The 21,388-nt window shown below is 36.2% G+C and overlaps 1 protein-coding gene across 1 annotated transcript; it reads right to left on the bottom strand.

Moving 5' to 3' along the window:
- Positions 1-2,949: 2,949 nt before the first annotated feature.
- Positions 2,950-19,762, bottom strand: LOC132740870 (uncharacterized; the record flags this gene model as incomplete). The annotated part of the gene is given in 6 exon segments (XM_060728914.1): positions 2,950-2,986; positions 6,899-7,022; positions 10,625-10,784; positions 13,229-13,319; positions 18,273-18,385; positions 19,620-19,762. Coding segments are annotated over 6 exon segments (668 nt in total), but the record flags the coding sequence as incomplete, so codon positions are not given.
- Between the last annotated feature and the right edge of the window lie 1,626 nt (positions 19,763-21,388).

Genomic DNA, 21,388 nt, shown 5'->3' with positions numbered 1-21,388 from the left:
ATTAAATCACTTGCACATGAAAATAGGGCTAGGTCACGAATTGCATCAAACAAGAATAAATAACAAGTAACAATCTACAAGTGCATTATTGTTTGTAACGTCACACCGACACAGTATAGGTCATTTTGCGACGTTCCAGCTTTACTGGTGGAGGAAGACCTCAGTTGTCCCTCATGTCCAGGAGATTTCCGCATGGCTAGGTCACTTTCCAGCGATTTGCTTTTTTCTGTATATCAATTTAGGGGAAAAAAACATCAATTTTACGAGTCTACCGTTCAAAAGACATTTAACCAATTCAAATGCGAAATCGATTTTGTACAACTTGAGAGGCTCTTCTTTGCACATGAAAAGGCCTAAGGCCCTAACCCAAGTAATATGTCCAGGAAATATCCGCGGGGCTTGGTCATTTTTTACACCGCGGATTTGTTCTTTCTCTATATAAATTTTGTGAAAAAACATCAATTTTACGAGCCTACTGTTCAAAAGCCATTTGACCAATTCAAATGCAAATTCAATTTTGTACAACTTGAGAGGGTCTTCTTTGCACATGAAAAGGCCTAAAGCCGAAAACCAAGTAATATGTCCAGGAGATTTCCGCGTGGCTTGGTCATTTTTTAGCTTCGACGATTTGGTCTTTCTCTTTGTAAATTTCAGGAAAAAACATCATATTCACGAGCCTACCATTCAAAAATAATTTGATCAATTCCGTTGCAAATTTAATTTTGTACAACTTGAGAGGGTCTTCTTTGCACATGAAAAGATTTAAAGCCATAACCCAAGACACATGTTCAGGAGATTTCCGCATGGCTGAGTCATTTTTTGTACCGGTGATTTGTTCTTTCTCTATGTAAATTTCGTGAAAAACGTCATTTTCATGAGCCTACCATTCAAAAACCAATCGAGCAATTCCGTAGCAAATTTGATTTTGTACAACTTGAGAGTGTCTTCTTTGCACTTGAAAAGGCTTAAAGCCCTAACCCAAGGAACATGTCCATGATATTTCCGCATGTCTTGGTCATTTTCCGGCGATTTGCTCCTTCTGTATATAAAGTGTATAAATTTGCGAGAGAAAAAAATCATTATTTGGAGCCAACTGTTAATGCAGTGGTCTTCTGGTTTCATATTTATGTAAATCAGTGCTGGTGTGTGTGACAAAAATGCGCTTGAGAGAGCTCGATCTAGCAGGTTTTTATCTCATGTAACGTACGCCGTTAAATGAACGCTTCGTACTTATAAAAAACTTGTAGATGGTATTGGTTAAGAGGATTTTCTTCAATGCTATATAATGCTTAAATGCACATAGATTTACTTCAAGGAAAATAAGAGCAACAAATCCACGTTCAATAGTCGCTATTCGGACTTGCAATTTGTTCTTTATTGATATAAAGTCTTATAAAAAGAAATTTAGTAAAATAACGCATCATTTTCTCGTGTCAACTGTTGAAAAAACTTCTGACCAATATTGTTAAAAATTCGATTTTGTACAACGTTGGAGGGTCTTCTTTGAACATTATAAGGCCTAAAGCCCTATACCAAGTAATATGTCCAGGAGATTTCCGGGCGGCTTGGTCATTATTTGCACCGGCGATTTGATCTTTCTCTATATAAATTTCGGAAAAAGCATCAATTTTACGAGCCTACTGTTCAAAAGCCATTTGACCAATTTCAATGCAAATTCGATTATGTACAACTTAAGAGGCTCTTCTTTGCACATGAAAAGGCCTAAAGCCCAAACCCAAGTAATATGTCCAGGAGATTTCCGCGTGGCTTGGCCATTTTTTGCACAGGGAATTTGCTCTTTCTCTATATAAATTTCGGGAAAAAAGCAATTTTACGAGAAAACTGTTCAAAAACAATTTGACCAATTCAAATGCAAATTCAATTTTGTAGAATGTGAGAGGCTCTTCCTTACACTTGAAAAGGCCTAAAGCCCGAACCCAATTACTATGTCCAGGAGATTTCCTCGTGGCTTGGTCATTTTTTAGCACCGGCGATTTGCTCTTTCTCTAATTAAATTTCAGAAAAAAAACATCACTATCGAGCCTACCATTCAAAAACCATTTAATCAACTCCGTTGCAAATTTGATTTTGTACAACTTGTGAGGCCTTTCTTTGCACATGAAAAGGCCTAAAGCCCTAACCCAAGTAATATCTCCAGGATATCTCCGCGTGTCTTGGTCATTTTTTTGCAACGGCGATTTGTTTTTTCTGTATAAATTTCGAGAAAAACAACAATTTTACGATCCTACCTTTCAAAACCCATTTGATCAATTCCAACGCAAATTTATTTTTTTGAAACTTTAGAGGACCTTCTTTGTACATGAAAAGGCCTAAAGCCCTATCCCAAGGAACACATCCAGGAGATTTTCGCATGGCTTGGATCTGATGTCCCCTGCACTATGCAAACATAGCTTAGACAGTGCTTAATGTGAACATTACAGTCAATGGAAAAAACAACAAATTTTGACTATAAATGTTTTTAATTTGGATATGTAATAATTAGAATAATGTATTTGGATAAATAGAATATCATATGTATAGCTTCTTTACTAAAACTATACTCATTAATAACAGTCGTTTGTTGGTCCTGGCTTACTTTGTGTAGTAACCCTTTCTACGAACATGTCTATATGGAAAACTGTAGCAAATCGCCAACTTAGTGCAATAACTGGTTAACTGCTATGAGTTTTATAAGGACTTAACCTGTTACTGCACTAAGGTAACGAAATATCCCTTATATAATCAGATATACATTTTTAACTAATTTTACATTTTTCTTTTGTAGACAAGAAGAATAACAAAGCGTTATATCACATATTTTGTTATAAACACATGGGTTATGACTTGTTAAAGTCCTACTTAACGGTAATCATGAAGTAATAATTAACCCAATTCAGAAGGTATATTCATAAAAGCTCTGCATTCCTTGTTAAAACCATTATCACAGTTAAGATGGCTATCCATGTCGTGGGAACTTCAATGATACCTGGAACGAGATAACATCAGATTGTCTATAGGTAAATAAGCATGCAAATTTGTATCCCAAGCCAGTCTCATACAAATGATATCATCACTGTGTGATACAACTGATAATCCCCCATCTTGTGATTTAAATAATATTTCCCACCAATGTGATACAACTGATATCCCCAATCAGTACGGTACAACTTATATCCACCGCTGTGTGATATAACTAATATCCCCAGCCAGTGTGATACAACTGATATCCCTCACCTTGTGATGCAACTGATAACCCCAACTGTGCGATTACTGTGCGAATAATATACCCATCCAGTTATGATAAAATTAATATCCCCAATCAGTGTAATTAACCTTTTACCCCATGAGCATATTGCGAAAAAATGGCCGTTTTCATTGAAAAGCCTCCTGTAACAAGTTCAAACTGCTATGAAACTATGAAAAATGCTTCAATGCTGATGAAACTTGGCACAAATATTGACTAGACCATAGCCTCTATAATAGCATGCTCAATCGTAAATTATCTGTTACCATGGCAACGGGGGACGTTTTAAAATTGCAAAAAAAATCACTATTTTAAATTGTTTTTTTTTTTCAATTAAAGCTGATTTCAAAGTGCTGCAACTTCTCAATGAATTGTATAGAGTAAAAGGCTTTTCAGTGTCGGTTACTAGTTACCCTAAAATCGACCTGAGGCCATTTTTAGCCTGTCACATGTCCAAACTTTTCTTGGCGATGAGGGGGACTACCGCCCCCCTTCAAACCCCCCAAACAGAAGGGGGCACATCCCCCTTCTGGCAACCCCCTGATGTAACATTTGAATGGGGGCGGCGCCGAAAAAGTGTTTACTTTTTTTAACAACATTTCCCAAACGAAAAACAGTGTTTTGGGTCTAAAAAGGGCATTTGTTCACTGTTTGAGGCCTCAAAAGGGGGGGGGGCAAAAAGCCGTCAAAACACGCTTATATCAGGGTAAAGGTTATCAAAAATGATGAAAACCCTTGGAATTACCCAAAAACTAGTTTTTCCATGTTAACACGTGCCCTTACACCTAATTTTGGTGAAAAATTGTTGTTTTTTGACATTTTTTATTTTTCTTATTAACCTTTTACCCCATGAGCATATTGCGAAAAATGACCGTTTTCATTGAAAAGCCTCCTGTAACAAGTTCAAACTGCTATGAAACTATGAAAAATGCTTCAATACTGATGAAACTTGACACAAATATTGACTAGACCATAGCCTCTGTAAAAGCATGTTCAAACGTAAATGTCCTGTTACCATGGCAACGGGGGGACGTCTCAAAACTGCCAAAAATCACTATTTTGCAATGTTTTTTTTTCCATCAAAACTGATTTCAAAGTGCTGCAACTTCTTAATGAATTGAAATAGAGTAAAAGGCTCTTCAGTGTCGGTTACTAGTTACCCTAAAATCGACCTGAAACCATTTTTAGCCTGTCACATGTCCAAACTTTTCTTGGCGATGAGGGGGACTACCGCCCCCTTCAAACCCCCAAACAGAAGGGGGCACATCCCCCTTCTGGCAACCCCCTGATGTAATATTTGGATGGGGGCGGCGCCGAAAAAGTGTTAACACGTGCCCTTACACCTAATTTTGGTGAAAAATTGTTGGATTTTTTTTACATTTTTTATTTTCTAATTAAAGTGATAACCTTATCCTTTACTGTGTGATACACTTGCTATTGATAAAATCACTTGGTTGAAACGACACCCTTAAGAGATGAAAAGAGATTAACTTGAGCAGCATGCCTCCAGATTCATGGTATTTTTCATGAAAATTTTGATAATGTATTTGAAAGTGAAATATAGTGAGGCGAACAAAATAAAGTTATCTACATATTACAATCGGCACTTACAACCCATGAAAATAACCAAAAAAGAGGTTAAAATAGGTAAAAACAGCTCTTACTGCGTTAGTAACGCAGTAGAAATATGGTGATAAAATGTTGCAAAATCGATCTTACGTCGGAAATAGCATGTAAACTTTAGAATGAATCTTGAATGTTTTACCTTTCTTAAAATATAAGTATATTTTTCTCAATTTTTATTTCCTTCAAATATTTGGGCTCATTTGGAGGCTACAGATTTAAACTTTTTATGACATTATGTCATCTGGTCAGGGTTCAACATAGTGAAAGCAAATCTCTTAATTGAATCAACATTATTTAATAACTAGTTAAACCAGTTTCTCAAGTTACAAAGTCCATACCTCAAGAAATGAACGGTCACATTTTTATAGTTAATGTATTTAATGAACATCATGTTAATTCATGTAAAGAGTTTTCTTCCAACCAGTCACTTGTAAAGTGACAATTTTCTTAAAAAAGTTAAGGTAAGAAAGGGCCTTAACTCAAAACCTCCTGTGTGGACTTAGATGAAACTTGGTTATCCTTATTTCTATATAAACAATTGCAGAGAAATTCTAAAATATGGATCCGGACTGACAACGCTGCTTCAATGCCAGTTTTCCGACTTTTTTCCGGGGCACAGGGGTTAACGTGCTTTACATGCATTGTTTCTTCTAGAATACCGATTGAAATATTTCCATTTTTTTCATAATTGGTCAAAATGGTATATAGTTTTTTTCGTGTTATCTGTAAATAGCGAATATTCGTGTATAATAAACATATTTTATGTAATAAATAGAGGATATTGAATGAGTGTAAGTTCAATACTGAATATATTGCGCAAGTTAAATAAAATTATATTATGCGAGCCCCTTGCGAGCACAATATATTTCATATCACTTGTTCAATAAATTCAGTAATGAACCTACACGAAGATAATATTCTATTTATCACATACCTAAAATAAACTAGAAATGTGTCCATAGGACACGGGTGCCCCCAACACTCCACCGATTTGTCAATCTTATGTCTCTAGGTCAAATATTTTATTTGGCTACATAAAAAATTATGCCAAAACTGAAAACTAAAATCTTTTATTAAGATAAGGGCAAATACTACAAATACTGGATAAATTCAAAACAAAAACCCCAAGGTGCATAAGTACACATGCTAACCAACATTCTTGTAAACTTTCAGGCCTACAGGTCATAAACTTTTTTCTGTTACGTGCAACACAAGTTAAATATTGTAAATTTTTACTAATTCAAGGGCAATAAACTCTAAAAATACTAAAAATATCCACACAAAAATACCCAGGTGCACAACTACACATGCTGAGCAACATTCTTGTAAGGTTTCATGACTCTAGGTCAAATATGTTTTTAGTTACGTGCGACACAAGATAAAAATTGGAATTTTTTACTAAATTAAGGGCAATTACTCTAAACATACTAAATATATCCACACAAAATACCCTGGTGCACAACTTCACATGCTGATCAACATTCCTGTAAGGTTTCACGACTCTAGGTCAACTATTTTTTGAGTTACGTGCGACACAAGTTGAAAATTGGAAATTTTTACTAAGTCAAGGGCAATTTCTCTAAAATACTAAATATATCCACATGAAAATACCCAGGTGCACAACTTCACATGCTGATCAGCATAAGGTAAGGTTTCTGTAAGGTTTCATGACTCTAGGTCAATAACTTTTTGAGCTACGTGCGATACAAAAAGGGAACGGACGGACGGACGGAAGGACGGACAAGGGTAAATCTAAATGCCCCCCCATAGTGGGGGCACAAAAATTGATTTTCAATGACGCACCAATAGTGTTATGCTAACCATTATGTGCGTCTTTACACTGTAAAACATCAAAGTATATGCACGGCCGTGCAATATCGATTTTACAGAGACGTAAAATCGGCACGGTTATGTGATAAAGATCAGGAGCTTCTTCGCGAGTAATCAAACAAAAATTACCGGAAAGGGGTTGGCAAAAACTTTCAAAACATATTTTTCTTCATAATTATTAAAGGACAAAAGTACAACCTGAGGTACCGCCAGAGTGTGCATCGGCCACATACAGTACATTGCTAATTGTCGCCGGAACTATTGATTTTGGTTGTCCTGATGCCCTCTTTTGAACACTTCTTTTTTCTTTGCTACAGGTAGTCTGCAATGATGAAATCTAAATAATATTATAATTATATAAGACCTGTCATTGGAAACAGACAAATGACACCCAAAGCAGGGCGCTGTAGAAAATCATGACCTTTGACTTGCAACAAAGGCAAGAATAATATAAAAAGTGTTTAAAGAATATAGAAACATTGAACAATACTTTCTCATATTCTCAGTGTGTCCAATGTTTTCAAAACACATCCATGAATGAATAACAAATATATGAGCCGCGTCACGACAAAACCAACATAATGAGGGGTTTGCGACCAGCATGGATCTAGACCAGCCTGCGCATCCGCGCAGTCTGATCAGGATCCATGCTGTTCGCTTATAAACCCTATTACAAGTACCGAAACTGATAGCGAACAACATGGATCCTGATCAGACTGCGGGGATGCGCAGACTGGTGTGGATCAATGCTGGTCGCAAACCAATTATGTTGGTTTTGTCGTGACGTGGCTCATATGAACGGACACAACTATTAGCATCTTAACATTCAAGTATAACCTCCATCTTTCTAATTCTAAATGTCGACATGCAAATCAGACACCAGGCATTTGCGTTTGATAAGTTTTCCTAATGTGCCACAAAATTATGCTTAGTTATTTCAAAATTCTTTGATGAATGGCAGATATGATCACTGGATATGGCCATCAAAATACTTAAATGAAACTTTATACATTAAAAGTCCTTATTGACATTGATCTTTAGTTTACAAACATGTTCTTACACATCACAAATTGTATTTAAGTACCATATATTTAAGCCAAGTTATTACAAAATATGTCACTGATAAAGGACAAATCTATCAATGCACTATAATATCATGACTTTTGACATTCATTGATGAAATTGACCTTTTGGCTGACTAACTAAATTTTGTCCATAACATGTCATCTTCATAAGCAACAATTATTTGTGGTTATTTATTTGTGGTTGACCAGGCACAAACACCAGTGCATTTTCATTAAAAATTTCCATTGAGGTCAATGTATGACCTTGACCTTTTGTGCTACAAGCCTAGATTGTGTGCATGGCAAAATGTCTCTATGTGCAACACACAAAATTAAAGTCATTGTAAAATCCACATATAAATAACAAAGTCATGGACTGGACACACAGTGGGACGGAATGACGGACCCTGAAAAAACTGTATGCCTTTCCATTTTTTAAGGGGGGTTCGGGAGGAGTGCATTCAAATTCAATGGTACAGAGGCAAGGTCAAAAGCCTTATTGGTTGGGTTTTTCGTCGCACCAAAACAGTATAAGACATAGGGCGACTTTCAGCTTTATTGGTGGAGAAAGACCTCAGGTACCCTTCCGTTCATTATTTCAGGTACGAACGGACATGAAAGTAGAACCACCGACGTTCCACAAGCTCGACGGATAGCGTCCTCACATGTCACATGGGATTCGAACCCAAAGTAGTGAGGGGCAAGTGGTTTGAAGTCAACGACCTTCGCCACTCGGCCATGGACGCCCCTCATCTCTGAAATCTACATCTACATGCATTTATGTATAAACAATACCATTTCCCATATATAACGCTACCATCTAGACAAATTTATTATCGTTACCAAATGGCTCTCAAAATAGTTTCATATTTATGAAATTATACAAAAGACATCTGGTTTTGTTACTGTTGTTGTTTACCGTTGTGTGTACGCACTAAGCGTTTGTAAATAATTTTGTTTTTGCTAGTAAATACATTATTTCGTTTGCTACAAAGTTATCAACCTTCCCATTTTGCTAACATTATCTGGTAGCTGAACGTATTGTTTTAAGACTGGGGTATCCCTGCTATTTAACCTATTGTAACCTTTCATTATCTTGTACTACCTACAAAACGCAGTTGGTTCCAATGTCGTTACCATTTTTTTTTTCGTTTGGTTGTGAGTCGTTCATTTACCATTTTTAATTTTTGTTAAATATCTAAAACATTATTGATCAGCACTGTTTTTAATTATGTCTTCTTATTTCTGTACTTTTTCTCTTTCCATTTTTTCCTTGAAGTAAACTCTAACATATTGCATCAATACAAATTAATTTCTGGCAGGTCATTGCCGTTCATTTTCACTGGCCTTGTCACTGTCTTCATTTGTGATGCAGTCCTCAGCAAGATCTATAATGAACTCTTCCGTAATAATTAAATAAAAAGCTACGTCTCTAGATTGATACATACACCCATGGCAGTCAACCTCAACATCATCTAGTCTGAAACAATTTATAGAATGAAAAATTTGAAGTTTTTCTTACCAATTTAATTAACGCTCTGAATTGCAGAAAAAAGCCAACTAAATATTGAATATTATTATATACCTATACATTTTTTTCCTAAAATACACGCCGATATTGAAGCGCAAATACGTTTCATCGGATAGAAATGTCCGTATTATGTTAGTGACAAATACGGTACCATATATGGAAGTGACGGACTATTTTTGACGTTGGTTCCGATATTAGCTTTGTATAACGTTGCATTTAGAAACGGGAACCAAAATTATTAAAGGCGTGGCCAGTTTTCAAAAATTACGTATTCATCCGTCAGTCATGAATTTATTTCTTGACAACTACATTTCATTTTCTGAATAAAACGAAAAGATATATAATAAAAGGAAAATTATTTTGTAGTAGCTTTCTGAGACTATGTATTTTCCTACTCGCAACGTTGGAAAATTGATATCTCGCTCGACCTTCGGTCTCGCGAGATATCAATTTTCCACCGCTGCTCGTAGCAAAATACAAAGCCCCAGAAAGCTACTACAACATAATATTCCGTATTTATCTTTGAAATAAAAAGATGCCAACTAAATATTAAATATTATCTTTGAAATAAAAAGAGGTGAACATTATAAAAATTATAAAAATAACATTTTAATTGCGCTCTCGAAGGACAATGCAACTTCCTGGATAGCAGGAAGGGGGCGGCGTACAGCGTAAAACTCATAAACTTTGTTTTGAACAACGTGTCGGTCAAAATAATCTAATATAAACTTGTTCGAGCCCAAAGACAACGCAAAGGAGACAAGACTGTGGTTACCTTGTGTATTCTTTTTCCTTCTGAGTACGGCTTTTTGTACGTCTACCGACATCCAGCGGCATTCAATGTTCTTTTAACACTAGATCTTTTTTTTTTTTATTCGATTGCTCAGAATCTGATGCGAAACAGCTCAAACATTTAAAACAATATGCTGGGCTTTTAAGCCGCGATACTATATAACAGATTGACAGATTGAAGGCTACACACTTTACCGACGATGTATTTTGCCTCGTTTTCTAACCCTAGTGAAAAGACGATTTAATACTTTTGAAACAATGTGATGAGAAATGGATTTTTCCTTGGTGTAAAGCAGATTTTCACGCTTTGCTGGTATAGCTAGAAATATCCCAACCAACCTCCGGATAATGTTTGCAAAATGGACAGGTAAATAGTTTTGGATTATAGACTAAAGTCACAGCATTAAGAACGAGTTTTAAACATGCTTACACACACGTTTGTGACATTGTTTTGGTTTTGATAGACATGTTTAAACAAAAGAAAATCAGTTATGAATTTGATCTTTTGCACACATCAACATACTACTGTTTGCATACCGTACAAGCTGTTGGTGGCGATCCAGGTGGACAGACTTTCAGACTACACTTCAAAAATACACTTCCAGAGTTGTGAAACTTGAAGGCTAGCAATCTGGCAGTGGCAGTTCCATTACTATAACTATTAAAGTTACTTATGAGATCCATGGTGGAAGAACATCTGCAAAATGAATTTTGTAACAAAATAAGACAATACAAGATTCTTCTTTTCAGATTCTACCAGTTGTATTTCATTTCAAGCAAGCATAAATTCCGTATAGATTTTGCTTATTGAGAATGAAAACTCTAGACTTTAAACTAGAACTATCACTAAATGTGATTAATACCCCCACAAGACTGCTTGGGAAATGAGGATGTTACTTGTAACAGAATACCTTGTAAAAGAATTGAAATATAGAGTTATGGTTGTGGGCAATTAAAGATAGTTGTGGTTCTTATATGTCGCAGTTCCTTTAAATGTGGTTGGCCATTGATGAAGTTTAATTGAATTACTCTGTAATAAGTCCAGAAAGACAAAGAAAAGGAACAAAGGGCAATGACTCTATAAATACTGAAGATAGAGTTATAGTTCTTGTGCACTGCACTTCCTCTTTGTGTGCTTGACCATTGTATGAAGTTGTTTTGAATTCCAACCAGTACGTTTTAAGTTATGCTCCTGACAAGGAAAAGTATCAAAGGGCAGTAACTCTGTATTTTGTCAAAATGCAGTTATGGCTCTTGTGCACTGCACTTCCTTTTAATGTTCTTGACAACTGTATGAAGTTGTATTGAATTCCAAACAGTAGTTTTCAAGTTATGCTCTGGACAAGGAAAAGAAACAAAGGGCAATAACTCTGTAATTAGTCAAGATGGAGTTATGGTTCTTGTGCACTGCACTTTCTCTCAATGTGCTTGACCATTGTATGAAGTTATATTGAATTCCGACCATTAGTCTTCAAGTTATGGTCCAGACAAAAAAGGCAATGGAAAAGTAACAAAGGGCAATAACTCTGTAATTACTTTAGATAGAGTTATAGTTCTTGTGCACTGCACTTCCCCTTATTGTGTTTGACAATTGTATTAAGTTGTTTTGAATTCCAACAAGTAGTTTTCAAGTTATGCCCCGGACAAGGAAAAGTATCAAAGGGCAATAACTCTGTAATTAGTCAAGATAGAGTTATGGTTCTTATGCACTGCACTTCCTCTCAATGTGCTTGACCATTGTATGTAGTTATATTGAATTCCAACCATTAGTCTTGAAGTTATGGTCCGGACAAAAAATCAATGGAAAAGTAACAAAGGGCAATAACTCTGTAATTACTTTAGATAGAGTTATGGTTCTGGTGCACTGCACTTCCCTTTATTGTGTTTGACAATTTTATGAAGTTGTTTTGAATTCCAACCAGTTGTTTTCAAATTATGCCCCGGACAAGGAAAAGTAACAAAGGGCAATAACTCTGTAATTAGTCAAGATAAAGTTATGGTTCTTATGCACTGCACTTCCTCTCAATGTGCTTGACCATTGTATGAAGTTATATTGAATTCCAACCATTAGTCTTCAAGTTATGGTCCGGACAAAAAAAGCAATGGAAAAGCATTAAAGGGCAATAACTCTGTAATTACTTTAGACAGAGTTATGGTTCTTGTGCACTGCACTTCCCCTTATTGTGTTTGACAATTGTATGAAGTTGTTTTGAATTCCAACCAGTACGTTTTAAGTTATGCTCCTGACAAGGAAAAGTATCAAAGGGCAGTTACTCTGTATTTTGTCAAAATGGAGTTATGGCTCTTGTGACTGCACTTCCTTTTAATGTTCTTGACAACTGTATGAAGTTGTATTGAATTCCAAACAGTAGTTTTCAAGTTATGCTCTGGACAAGGAAAAGAAACAAAGGCCAATAACTCTGTAATTAGTCAAGATGGAGTTATGGTTCTTGTGCACTGCACTTCCCCTTATTATGTTTGACAATTGTATGCAGTTGTTTTGAATTCCAACCAGTAGTTTTCAAGTTATGCCCCGGACAAGGAAAAGTAACAAAGGGCAATAACTCTGTAATTAGTCAAGATATAGTTATGGTTCTTGTGCACTGCACTTCCTCTCAATGTGCTTGACCATTGTATGTAGTTATATTGAATTCCAACCATTAGTTTTCAAGTTATGCTCCGGACAAGGAAAATGCAACAGACGTCTGGGCGGACCGACCGACCGCCCGACCAACCGACCGACCGACCACCGGGTGACTCCTATATACCCCCCCCCCAAACTTCGTTTTTGGGGGTATAACTAGCGGACAAACGAAAACAAGACCTTGTTTGGCAAGCTGAAGCACGAATGCCTCCGGCCCAAATTCTTATTGGTTACAAATTTTTCAAAAAGGCTAACCCTTTCACTCACTTTTAGGAGGAAAGAAAGGTTGCTCAAAATATGTCAACAAACTTATATAACTTAACAGTCACGACATTTTGATATTTCTCAATGATTTATTTGGCTTTTTGTCGGTCGATAGTAAAGGTATCTCGTGGTGTAATTTATTTGTTAATTTTTCTTTTAATGTTTAAGAATTAATACAATTACGCGAATTTCGTACATGTAATACTTAAATGTAGATATAATATAAGGCCTACCCGCCATTTGAGATCAAAGCAACAGAATCATTTGATGAATCATCTATTCCCGGATACGCTGTGCAGCTGGTAACTTCCAAACTGTAGTGTTCTACAAATGAATAGTATCTTTAGTATTATCTATAAATGTGTCTACAGGATACGGAATACCCCACCTTATGCTTTGAACGGAGAGCTTGACTGCATGGCAGCGTGAAAAGGCAAATTAAGTCAATAAGAACCGAAAATAACAGTACATTAAAAATTTTGCTAATTTTGCATATGAACGGTAAATGTCTGGGTGCTACATATAAACTTGGTAAACTCGTCGGGATTGTAGGCTAATAAACTTTTTGTGACGAGTTCAAGTTTGACAAATTGTCTTCTTTTTTAATTATACATCAGATGAAAATAATAAGTCATACCTAAGTACGTTTGTTATTTATGTATTGTCAAACTATCGAATTAAATATACATGTACCTATATATAGTAGAATACGCCTGAAATAAGGAATAATTAAACCGTGTAGCACATAGTATAAGTTGTATTGGAACGACTGACTATATAGTCCAATATAATAGACGTTACGGGTTTGATATATATTATGATTGTCAATCCCAACGTCTAACAGATATTGCTTATAAACGCATAGCCACAAAAACACAAAAAATTGTAACAGAGTCACCAACAAAGGGAAGTTTTACATGAAGCACAAAATTGTGCTATTTCAAAAGATGGCATGGATCTGGACTTCCAGTGCAAACTTTTGATCAACGCTAGATCTGCACATGCAAGTAAAAATAACTTTATAAAAAAAATATAATGAGATAACTCCAGTGTATGTGTGAACAGATATACATTTATATAGTTGATATCTATATTTCAAGCCACAAAATGTGACAAATACAAAATCAATAAAGAGTATGGCCTGTCAGGCCGTAACTTTTTAAACAATCAAGGTATGTTGACGATTCACCAATGACATATGGTGTTGCGCATGACACATCGTCCCATTATTGTGAACATTTCTGCCAAGTATTATCAAATTTCTTTAAACGATGGACTAGACACAAAATATACTTTATAAAAGAACATGTTAAGCTTTGACCTCTAAGTGTAACCTGGACTTTGGAGATAGGGGTCTGACTGCGCATGACACATTGTCTTGTTAGTGTCAACATTTGTGCAAAGTAATTTCAAAATACCTTGATCTATGAAAAAACTATGGACTGGACATAAAATATATCATATAACAGACCATGTTCAGCTTTGACCTTAACGTGTGACCTCGATCTGTGACCAACGTCTCATTATTGTGAACATTTGTGCCAAATATTTTCAAAATCCCTTGATAGATAAGAAAGTTATGGACGGAACACCACAAATACTCTAAACAAACAAAGTTAATATTTTTAACAAGTGTGACCTTTTTACATTGAATGAAGGCTGACTGGCTGTTGCGCATGACACGTCGTCTTGTTATTGTGAACATTCGAGCCAACTATTAACAAAAACCCTGGATTGATGAGAAAGTTACCCTTTAACAGACCATTTAAGCTTTGTCCTCCAAATGTGACCTTGAACTTGGAGGTAGAGGTCAGGGTGTTGCGCATGACACATCGTCTTATGATTGTGAACATTTGTGAAAAAAAATCAAAATCCCTTCCTCTGTGAAAAAATTGTGTGACCTTGACATTGGAGGTAGGGGTCCTGGTGTTGCACATGACGCATCATCTTATTATAACTTTTGTACCAATTTTTATACCCCTTTTTTCTTCGAAAATGCGAGGGACAATTAAAACATCTATTGCTTTGCGTTAATCAAAATTTTGTCAAACTTTCTATCCATGTCATGCTCAATCATTTATAAAAATATGTTATTATCAAAATAAAAACTAAAATACAAACAACTATCCTTCTTAACTTTTGCTAAGCATAACTTTTTCTATTTAGCAATGTTTTGAGATAGTCCCCCGACATGAATCGTGTTGAATTATCCGTTACAACTCGTCTAGGTAGCATGGAAAGCATGCACCCATACATTTTCACCCTTTTGATGGTGTGTACAATCACATGTCTTTACTAAATGTCGACATTACCGGATTATTGTCATACAGTGTATTCCTTACATTTAATACATCTTTCGCTTCAATGTGGCAAATTAGGCCGTATTTGAGAGAAGCAGAGTTATATAGCACTGAAGGGATGGTGCAGCAGGGGCGGGGCACCTTCCGCCAGGATGATACGGCGCTTGGTGAACACCAGACTGTCATCGCCAGAGCCTGGAAGAGATACCGGCTACATGGTTAATCCGCCAGGATCACAACACCAGCTCAAGATCGGGGTTTGATCGTTCCGGCACGACGTGCAAGGTTTTCGACAGCAACCTTTGTTCGAAATGACATTGCTAATTCTGCGGGGGTCTGTGTTTCCAAGCAGACGGTATGTAGAAGGCTGCATGAAGGTAATTTGCGGTCGAGAAGACCGTGCATACGTACATGTATCCCCTTGACACGTCGACATCGCCAGGCTCGTTTGGAATGGACCATGGAACATACACAGTGGACTATGCAACACTGGAGGCAGGTTCTGTTCACTGAAGAGTCCAAGTTCTGCCTAGACTTCACAGATATGCGTGCTAGAGTCTGGAGAAGTCGAGGTAAATGGTTTCAAGCTACAAATATTGCTGAGCATGACCGCTACGGAGGTGTGTCAGTTATGGTGTGCTTGGATGGACGAATCGACCTGGTAGTGCTAAATAGAGGTACATTGACAGTTCAGCGATTCATAGACGACATCTTAGACAACCAGGTTAGGTTGTATGCTGGAGCAGTCGGCGGTAAGTACATTCTAATGCAGGATAATGCTCGCCCATATATGGCAAGGGTGGTCCAGGACTACATAGAGAGGGTGTCTGTTGAGCGCATGGACTGGCCAGCTTGCTCACCTGACTTAAATCCAATAGAACACATGTGGAATGAGCTGCAGGCTAGAATTTGAGCTTGTCAACTGCTAACCAGAACCATCCAGGAGCTTGGAGCCATGTAGGCCCAAGAATGGGCAGCCATACCCGATAGAACGATCAAAAACCTAATAGGGAGTATGAGAAGGCGTTGCCAAGCTGTCATTGATAGCCGCGGGTCATTTAAACGGTATAAACTGCAAACAAAACAAAACAAAAACAACAAAAATAACAAAAAACTAGAAATGTGTCATCATGCCACGGATGCCCCCGCATGCAGCCAAAATTTCAGATGTTATAATATTTAGTTCCAAATTTGTTTGCACAAATTATTGTTTTCATTTTAAGTTCAAAGCCCTTTAAACTTTTCAGTGTTAACACAAACCATTTTCATACAATATTCAAGGCACTGAAATTATTCAGTCTTAACCTTTTGAAAATAGCATATTTCATATTTGTAGCCAAAATAATGGCTATACATACATTTCCACAAAAGTATGAGTGCTGAAACAAAAAGTTCAAAAATTTTCCAATATTCAAGAAAGATAAGGTTGTCTAAAATCATTAAACCATGACCAAATTCAAACTTAAACTGCTTATTCCTAAGACGTATCTATATTATTTTCAAAGTGAAAGGGACATAACTCTGCCAAAAAATCATCGAACCATGACCAAATTCCAACTTGACCTGCCCATTCCTTTGACATATCCACATGTCAAATTTGAGTTGAATATGCAACACTGTTGGGTAGATAATGAACAGAAACTGTAAATTTCATATTATTTTCAAAGTGAAAGGGGCATTACTCTGCCAAAAATCATTGAACCATGACCAAATTCGAAATTGGCCTGGGCATTCCAGAAACATATCCATATGTCAAATTTGAGTTGAATGTGTTGTACTGTTGGGGAGATAATGAACGGAAACTGAAAATTTCATATTATTAACAAAGAAAAAGGGGCATAACTCTGCCAAAAATCATCGAACCATGACCAAATTCGAACTTGACCTGTATTTTCTCATGACATATCCATATGTCAAATTTGAGTTGAATGTGTTGTACCGTTGGGGAGATAATGAACGGAAACTGAAAATTTCATATTATTTTCAAAGTAAAAGGGGCATAACTCTGCCAAAAATCATCAAACCATGACCAAATTCGAACTTGACCTGTATTTTCTCATGACATATCCATATGTCAAATTTGAGTTGAATGTGTTGTACCGTTGGGGAGATAATGAACGGAAACTGAAAATTTCATATTATTTTCAAAGTAAAAGGGGCATAACTCTGCCAAAAATCATCAAACCATGACCAAATTCGAACTTGACCTGTATTTTCTCATGACATATCCATATGTCAAATTTGAGTTGAATGTGTTGTACCGTTGGGGAGATAATGAACGGAAACTGAAAATTTCATATTATTTTCAAAGTAAAAGGTACATAACTCTGCCAAAAATCATCGAACCATGACCAAATTCGAACTTGACCTGTATTTACTCATGACATATCCATATGTCAAATTCGAGTTGAATGTGTTGTACCGTTGGGGAGATAATGAACGGAAACTGAAAATTTCATATTATTTTCAAAGTAAAAGGGGCATTACTCTGCCAAAAAATCATCGAACCATGACCAAATTCGAACTTGACCTGTATTTACTCATGACATATCCATATGTCAAATTTAAGTTGAATGTGTTGTACCGTTGGGGAGATAATGAACGGAAACTGATGATGACGGAATGACAGAATGACGGAATGACGGAAGGACGGAAGGACGGAATGACGGAAGGACGGAAGGACGGAACAGGGTAACACTATATGCCCCGGCCATTACATGGCGGGGGCATAAAAACAATTTTACAAAATTGGAAAACACGCTGCATGTTATGAATTCTTCAAAGAGGGGGTCTCACTCATCTCTAGCACGAAATCAGTGTAGGACTCATTTACAGGGTTGAATGCGTCGTTCATCTGAATTGCTAAAACAGTTAATCAACACGACGTTTATAAAATTATCCCAAAAAAAATATTCCCACTAAAACATATAGTGCTTAGCAAAAGTTGAGTATTATAATATATATATGTAAATGTTACCTGGAAAGAATATTGTCCAAACTATTTCATGACCCACAGTGGTTGAAGTCGAACTGAGTAATGAAGTCAAGCTGTATAAAGGATCAACATTGATCTGCTCGTCTACAGTAAGCCTGGTTTAAAAATTGATAGAACAAGACTAGAGCGTTAATGCACCTTTTTCTATGGTGGCTGCTTTGGAACGCTTGTATGTGTCGTGATGGCGCTAGCAACAACAGGACAATGCGCCAAATGGCATCGCTCGGTTCAAATCAAAGGATTGGCTTATAACTACTTATCGACTACGCGCCGTTTGGCGTGCTTCGCTAGAGACAGGACGACAAGGCGACAACGCACCGTTTGGCGCTTTGTCATGTTGTCGCTAGCGACAAGACGAAAGGCAATAACAATAAAGGTTGCGCTATCGACATCGCAATGCACAATGTACCAAATCAGCCATCATATATTTCTTCTGGATCTCGTGACGTAATAATGTTAGGTAAGCGAAGTGTTTGTTATCCATTTTTTTCGAATTATTTTCAGATCTACTATTTATCATTTTTGATTTTAAATGCAGTCTTATCTGAACATTATAACTTCAAATCAGTCCATTTACTTAAATGTCAGATTTTCAATAATGTTTTATTTCTTCTAGATGTAAATAGAAGTGTTGTGTTTATTTCAGTCATGTCAGCATTTGACATGAAATACATCAAATTAAAGTTAAAGGCTGCATGAACAAAAAATGTTTAAATTATTTTTTTACACCAGTGACCTTGACCTTGACCCAGGTGACCCCTTACTTCACAAAAGTTATAAGACCATGAAGGTATTTACCTACTAAATATGGAAGAAATCTTAAAATAAATGAAGTAATTAAGTGAAATTTAACATAAATCTAACTTGTCGGAATAGGTAAATCAAACAAGGCCCATCATTTTCAAAGTGATAAAAATGGAAATATGGATGGCACAGTTATGTAACTTGGCAACAACGTGTCTTTGTCTTGGTTATAAAGAAATCAATATAGATAGAACTCAAAATATATCCAACTTGCCGTTTTATGTTAACCATATCCAGATTCTTAGTGCTGAAAAGGGCAGTACCTTGATTTTTTTGTAGCAATAGTTATGTAACTTGCCTGGATCATGTGCTTTTTATTTATTAGTAAGTGTGTAAATCACATAGCCATTGGTACAGGTGGAATTTAAGAAAAAGCCAACTTGTCCTCCTATGTTAACCTTGTACGGACTGATTGACAGCCTGACAAACGGAAGGACGGTTCAATCACCATATGCCCGAGGGTATAAAAAACCTTGTAGCAATAGGTAACTTATGTAAGATCCATATTCAAAATTGAATTCTTACTGTGCGGAATAAGAACTGTTGATTTGTTTAATAACTCCTTCCTGGTCAATCTCTAGACATACAAACTTTACTACCACACTTTTTCCACTATGTACTTTGTATGTAGCTAGTCCACTGTATGGTCCGTAAGTGATAATAATTTCCTCGTCCTATTGAAAATACATAAAAGTACATTGGTTTTAAACTCTGCCATCGATTTTTTTCAGTAAAGCTTGGACCAATATTTTAGGTCCCAGAGTAAAGTAAAGATTACAGTCATGTTTAAACCTGACCTATTTCTAGAAAAAATATGGAAGTTAAGCATTGTCTATATATATTTGATATGTAATTCTTAATTATCAGAGAATCACGCAACATTCCTTATTACTATTGACCTTCGATTCTTCTACAGAACGACAAGACAAGAGGTACCTTAGTTTCCTTCCTCAACCCATATAAATATTCAGACTGACTTAAATTTTATATTTTATTTCCTGAGGTCAAAGGATATCGGACGGATGAAAAAAATAAAATAATGTGAATACACTTCATATGTTCTCTATCCACAAACTAATTATCATCGATCTCGAATTTGTATTTCATGAGTTATATCAGAATCCAGATTTCCTTGGATGGACACACAGACAAACAATACAATTTTATTCAGTTTTCATCCTTTCCGTAAACATAGCAACCGCAATAAAAACATTAAATGACATGCATAATCTTCATTTAGGTTGTATAAGAAAGTGTGTAGAACTATATTATTGGCAGCCTTGACCTTGATCCACTGACCCCTAACTCAATCAGAAGGATGAATATCATGTCAGTTATCGTGGTTCCAAATATGAAATACATCTGTTAATATATAAAGGATGTATGGGCAAAATAATAAAAATCTATTTTTAGCAATGGTGACCTTAAACAAACCGACCCATAAATCCATCAAAAGGAAGAAGACTATACAAGTTATCTTCCTCCCAAACATGAAATATATCTTTCAAAATATAAAGGCTATATGGGCATAAGTGTAAAACTTTATCTATTTTAGCACTGGTGACATTGAAACATTGATCCCTACCTCAATCTAAAGGAAGAATATCATGTTATATTCCTATCTAAAATGACAAGAGCCCGGTTTGAGCCGGGTGATGCTCCCCGAATAGGTTTTGGACACAGGAAAGTACACCTCTTGTAGTTTCAGAGTTATGTCCGTGGAAAGTGCAATAATTCCAAAATTAGGCAAGGCAGAGTTACTGTTATTTGCACTGCACTTCTAATCACTGTGATCTATCAACCTACAATGTTTCTTGTTGATATCTCTCATGGTTTCCGAGTTATGTTCCGGACAACTTCAAAAAGTAAAACTAAACAAAGGGCAATAACTCCAGAATTAGGCAAGGTAGAGTTATGATTCTTAAGCACTGCACATCTACCCATTGAGATATATCTACCTACAAAGTTTCATGTTGATATCTCTTATAGTTTTACAGCTATGTCCAGTACAAGATTTTTCTAAAAGGGGAGATTATTCAAATACGAGGCTTAACAGAGTTATGGTTCTTTTGCACTGCACTTTTACACAATGAGATCTATCTACCTACAATGTTTCATCTTGATATCTCTTGTAGTTTTAGAGTTATGTTCCGGACAAAGTTACAAAGTGTTGAAATTAACAAAGGGCAATAACTCCAAAATTAGGGCAAAAAGAGTTATTGTTCTTATGCACTGCACATCTACCCATTGAGATGTATTTACTTACAAAGTTCCATGTTGATATCTCTTATAGT

This window comes from Ruditapes philippinarum, unplaced genomic scaffold (genome assembly GCF_026571515.1).
Source record: "Ruditapes philippinarum isolate M1 unplaced genomic scaffold, ASM2657151v2 ctg12777_1_1_1_1, whole genome shotgun sequence".
NCBI lineage: Eukaryota > Metazoa > Mollusca > Bivalvia > Venerida > Veneridae > Ruditapes > Ruditapes philippinarum.
This window is presented reverse-complemented; position numbering and strand designations above follow the sequence as displayed.